Source organism: Chrysochloris asiatica, unplaced genomic scaffold (assembly GCF_000296735.1).
Source record: "Chrysochloris asiatica unplaced genomic scaffold, ChrAsi1.0 scaffold00050, whole genome shotgun sequence".
Lineage (NCBI taxonomy): Eukaryota > Metazoa > Chordata > Mammalia > Afrosoricida > Chrysochloridae > Chrysochloris > Chrysochloris asiatica.
Genome location: NW_006408568.1, coordinates 1746238 through 1752237, shown reverse-complemented (window position 1 = coordinate 1752237; position 6000 = coordinate 1746238). Strand labels below are relative to the sequence as shown.

The window sequence follows — 6000 nt, the reverse complement described above, 5'->3', positions numbered from 1 at the left end:
TGAGGACACAGATGTACAAGACTGAGAGATGGTTATTAATGGTTCTCCAAATCTGCTTTGTGGTTATTGACAAGAATGGTAATAATAACAACACTAGTAATAAGGCACCAACTACAGCTTACAAAGCATTTCCACTCTCAGTACCTTCTTTTCCTTTTTCATAGGGAGATCAGTGCCTCCTGAGTCATGAGGCAATATCCTAAAAACCTGAAAGAGATCTACTTGAAGATTCCTACCAGGAAAGCTAGCATCTAGCAGGAGAGGACAATAACTTTGTTATGGGTTTTGACTGACAGCTAATTACATTAGAAAAATATATAAAACAAGCCCCCTCCAAAAAAAAAAAAAAAAAATCAGTCATGGTTTTAAAAAAAAAAGTAAATGTTTCTAACCTAAAATTATGGGATGCTGGTATTAGACCCTCGGCTATTTTATCTCTAAAGCCCTTTGCACCAAGGGTGGACACAGAGCACGGGAAGACCAGGATCTACAGGACATTGGGTTTCCTGCTTCCACCTTCCAGTTCTTTTTTAAGATCCCTCTGCACAAATAGTGGTAACTCTCTCTCCTAGCCACAGGTGGACAGTGGAGTAGGAGGAGAACTACATACAAAGAACTTGCTGGTAACACTCTGGCAGTTTGTAATGCAATGCAAACCTTTCATGAGCAGAAACTTGAAGTTCCTGGTTTATGAAGCAATCTTCCTTCAAGGTTAAACCCTGTACATGGACACCCTTGGGTCTCTAGGATGGATGGGGGCATGAGGGTGGAATAATGGTCTTATAAAGCTCACCAGAGCACAGCTTGTGGTAGAAGGAATTGTCCAGGGTTATCATGGTGCGAAGATCTTCAATCCGCTGGAGCTTTACCACATTGGAGCTAGCCTCTGGGCCAGCCAACATCCTCAGCTGGGACACATCATACCGATCCCCAATTCCAATAGGGAACACTGTCACTCCTAGAATCAGCAGAGGAACAAGAAAAGAGTCTGTGTCAACCTATTTTGATTGGTTGAGCTCAAATCAAGATAGCCTGAAGCTACGCCCAGCATTTGTATATTGTTGTTGTTGTGAAGTGCCGTCAAGTCGGTTCCGACCCATAGCGACCCTGTATAGGGTTTCCAAGGAGCAGCTGGTGAGCCTGAACTACCAACCTTGCAGTTCAAACAGCTTTGCAGTCTGGCGCATTAACCCACAGTGCCACACCAGGACTCTGTATAGAGACCCACAATATTACAGACTGACTCCACACACCATCGTGTTCTATTCACATAACCCTATAAGGGAGATATTCAGTCATTTCACACATATTAACCTACTATGTGCCAGGGGCTTCTGGTGTGGTGCTGTAGGATAAGCACTGGACAGTGAACCACTAGGCCGGGAGTTCAAACCCACCAGCTGCTCCTCGGAAACCCTTTTACAGGGTCGCTATGAGTGGGAACCAACTCAACAGCCAAGGACACAGCAGTGAGCTAAGCAGATAAAGTCATCATGGAACTTACACAGGAGAGAAACAGACAATAAACACATAGATACATAAATATATAGTATTCCAGATGTAGATAAGTACTATGAGAAAAAACAAAATAGAGTTAAGAAGAATGAGGAATGAGAATGAGAATGAGAAGGGTGGGTGTTACTGTTTTCTATAAGGTGGCTGAGGAAAGGCACAGTGAGAAGGCGACATTTGAGCAGAGATTCGAAGATGAAAGACATTGCAAGAGGACATCTGGTGGGAGAACATTCCAAGCAGCGAGAGCAGAAAGTAGAAAGGTTCAGAGAAGTAATATGTTTGCATGCTCCAGGGTGGCTGGAGCAGAACAAGCAATAAAGGGTGTGGGGCTCAGACAAGTCAAAACTTTTGTAGACCACAATAAAAATCGAGTGTGTCCTGTGAATGAAACAGAATGCCAGCCAGGGTTCAGAGTGGCATAAGCTAACTTTGATTTTTAAAGAAACACCACAGCATCTATGTTGAGAATGTGCTTCAGGGGACAAGGACAGAAACAAAGGTTCCAGTTAGAAAGCTATTACAATAATCCAGGTGAGAAATGTTGGAGACTTGCAGCAGGGAGTCATTGGTGATATATATGGTGGGAAGTGGTATGATCCTCACTATGTTTTGAAGGTGGAGCTATAGTTTGTTGGTGAATTGTGTGGGGGGCATGAGGAAAACAGGGAGTTAAGGTTTTCTATCTGAGCAACCAGAGGGATGGTATTTCCATTTCCTAAGATGAGAAAGAGGTAGAGAATTGGTGGTGTTTTTCGGTGGCGGAGGTGGCGGCGGCTCTGGAAGCGTAGTGTGTATGATTTGGGCTGCTAACCTCAAGGTCAGCAATTGAAACTACCAGCTGTTACACTGGAGAAAGATGAGGCTTTCTACTCCCATAAAGATTTACAGCCTCAGAAACACTATGCAGGGTCACTATGAGTCGAAACCAACTCTACAGCACATAACCAACAATAAGCTACAGCTGCTGCTGTGTGCCATTGAGTTGGTTCTGACTCTAGCGACCCTGTATAGTGTTTCTAAGGCTGAATCTTTACAGAGCAGAAAGCCTCATTTTTCTCCCAAGAAGCAGTTGGTGGATTCAAACTGCTGACCTTGTGATTAGCAGCCCAGTGCATAACCCATTATGCCACCAGTGCTCCTTGGTGAAAGTTAAGAGTTCAGCTTAAGTCAAATTGCCACTGAGCACATCTAGGTAGAGTTCAGGGGGGAGGCCTAGGTTGGAGATGAGAATTTCGAGGTAATTAGTGTATAAGTGTATTTAGACTTGTGGCAATGAATGATATCTCCGGGGTGGGGTGGAGGTGGGGGGTCAGGGTAAAGAGAGAAATGAAGATGTCACAGGGCTAAGCTCAGAGTATGTGCTCAGAGTATTTTGCATTGACAAAATGAGGTTTTGAATGGTTAAATGGCTTGCTTAAGCTCACATCTGTTTCCTCTAGACTATAATAACTTCCTTCCCTGATGAAGTCTTGCTTTGGATTCTTAATGCTTAAGGAAAAATATCTCCATCCTTAAATTCCCCAATTCCATTTTCTAGAAAGTTCTAGTATTTGCAATTTGTTTAAGGTTACAGTTGGTTTTCTGCTAGAAAATTTTTAGTACTTGTAAGCTTGTGTTATATAGATACATGTTGCTGATCGTTTAGTGTTCTTTTTTATGAAATAATAAATTTCATATATGTCACAAACATTATATGAGCACCTATTTTGTGCATCATGCACAGATGATATTAAAATTAGCAAAATTTTGCCTTTGCCTTCAAAGAACTCCCAGTTTATACAAAGGATATATTACAAATTAAGGCAATCCAGTGTGATTTACACATTTGGGGTAGTTCAGATGTGGTACATAAAAGGGAGTGAATAATTCTCTCAGGAACAAGGTCAGGAAGATTTCAGAGAAGAGCAAGGTTTTCAAAGAAGAATGGTCTTCCAGGTGCTCAAGAGGGGACAACATCACTCCAGCCACCGAGCTCTCTCTGTCCTGGTGACATTCATAGCACAAGTTCTTACAGGGCACAAGGCTGGGACATGCCTGCATCCTTCCTAAGGCAGTGTTCTTGTCTCTCGACCATCCATCATGCACCCCCTGCTCCTGTCCCCAATAGCCCATTATGTTGGTATTGGTAAAGGCTCTGATTACATGAATGTCCTTGACTGTTCCCAGGACCCCATAATGAATCATTTTGGCCTCAGACATAGTATTTTGGTGAAAATTAAAAATTGAAAGGCTATCACTTCAAAAATGAAAAATTTAGAGGTATGACCCACCCCTGGGCATGAGGGACAAATGTAGAGGGATGAAAGCTTGCCATCTAAAGCATGCAGGCAAGTGAAAGAGCGGCAGACAGTTATCACTGTTTGGTTTCCAAATAACACACTGCACAATTCCCTGCTGTTGAGCATTTAAAATCATCCAGGATATCTGAAGCAAACCCCCATCCACTTCCAAATCTCTAGCTTTCTAGGAAATTTCCAAATGGTGCATTGGACACTTACGGTTGGACCTGGCGGCATCAGCTGCTGTGGCCACTGAATCCATGGAGACATCCATCACTATGATGACCACTGCCTTGGAGACTCCAGGCCTGGCACCATGGACTTCTGATGTTATATATCGCACAGCAAAGCCCAAAGCATCCCCTGGGAATGAAGAATTGACCACCCCATCAGTAATGAGTGTGATGAATGGGGCTCCTAAGCCAGTCACCATCCTGTCTACAGTAGATCTTTAAGACGTTCAAAAGCTTGGTGACTCAGAAACTCAAAAAACACAATTAAGATCTTCAAGAGGCCTGCAGAAGCACTAGCCCCTCACATGACAGTAGAGGAAACTAAAGACCAAAGAGCAAAGTGACAGCTCAAGTTACTTAATCATTTATGCCAAGCACTAGGACCAGAGCATGGGTCCCTGCATCCCAGTCCATGGCCCCATGTTACCAATCTGGCTGGGGCCATGCTCCTGCTGCATGAGGTCCACGAAGTTCATGAAGTTGGCACGATCCAGGGCCACATTCCAGGGCACATCGATGGTGGTGATGCTGCCATACTGCAGTACTGCTACCTGAGTGTGACGGGGCCCTGAGAAGAAAGAGAAAACAGTAAGAACACACTGACTCAGGTGGAGCCCCAAAAGGAACCTCTTCCAAACCCACCTCTTCAAGCACATCACTCACCTATATTGGCTTTGGAGATGAAAGCCTTGACGAAACTTTTCATTTCCTCAAAGTAAGGAGCTGGAACACTGGAAGAGCCATCCAGGAGAAGAATCACATCCAGCGGCTGGTTGCAGTCTACAAAGGGGCCCAGAGAGATTAGCACAGAAATGTCAGTAGGGAAAGGGAGACTCAGCCACCAGGCCCATGGCAGCAAGACACCCACGTCTATAGGCTCTACAGGATATTGTCTACCACATGCACCATGATGAGAGAGTGTGTCTATTAGCCCTAAGTAACAGGAACATGAGATAGGAAGAAGGAAAAGAGGGAGATGGAATTCCTGGGTCCGGGAGTACCCCACGTACCCCAGTAAACACTGGGAAGACTCCAACTCCACTTAATGTTACTCTTAAATCCTACAAAAGAAAGTAAGAGCCATCAGTTCCCTCGGTAAGAGGAGTCTGCGACTCTTCTAGAATTGAGTGAAATACTGGAGTGGCAAATCGGGGAGATGACCAAAGGAAGTGCAATAGCAGCCTATCCCTGGGAAATGAGCTCATGTCTTATGCAGTAGGTTAGGTTACTATTACTAGTCACCAGTTGCCATTGAGTGGATTTTGACTTATGGCAACCCCATGAGTGTCAGAGTAAAATTATGCTCCATAGAGTTTCTAATAACTGATTTTTCAAAAGCAGATCTCCAGGCCTTTCTTCCGAGGTGCCTCTTGGTGAACTCAAATCACCAACCTTTTGATTAACAACCCAGCACACTAAGCTATGCACCACTATATATACTATAGATATTCTAATGATACATGTGCTCATTTTAATGATTGGGAACAGATCCACTGTTATAGTAAGGAAACACACTCTGGTCTAAACACCATTCTAAGGATTTAAAAGATACTGTTCTTATTCTCAACAGAAATGTCACGAGAATTCAAATAAATCTGTAGCTCTGGTTTAAAAAAGAAAAAAAGGCACTGATAATAAAAGTGAGGATCAAAGACATTAAAAGCAAGCTAACTATTCTGGCATGGCCCCAAACACACCAAATAAAGACAGGCAAGAACTAGGAACTGATTAGAGACAGTACAGATTCAAAAGCAATAAAGGCAATGATAGCAAGTTGTTGCTTCTTTCTTTCGTTCTTTCTTTTTTTTTTTAGGCACCTGCTATCTATGCATTCTATTTTACAGATGAGGAGACTTATTTCCAGAGATGTTAAATACTTGCCCCAAATCACACAGCTAGTAAATGGCAGAGGTGAGATTCAAACTCAGTCAGCCTGGCTCCAGAGGCTGAGGACTTACTCTGCTCCCTGTCAC

At 43.4% G+C, this 6000-nt stretch overlaps 1 protein-coding gene across 1 annotated transcript in view; it reads right to left on the bottom strand.

The window, feature by feature from the left end:
• The window catches only part of VWF (von Willebrand factor), a 219884-nt gene that overhangs the window by 78933 nt on the left and 134951 nt on the right, over positions 1–6000 (bottom strand). Inside the window, exons 29-32 of the mRNA XM_006862763.1 lie at positions 4691–4807; positions 4455–4595; positions 4014–4157; positions 794–958 (exon numbers count right to left, since the gene is read on the bottom strand). Of these exons, the coding sequence (XP_006862825.1) occupies positions 794–958; positions 4014–4157; positions 4455–4595; positions 4691–4807 (567 nt within the window). The remainder of the gene's footprint in view (positions 1–793; positions 959–4013; positions 4158–4454; positions 4596–4690; positions 4808–6000) is intronic.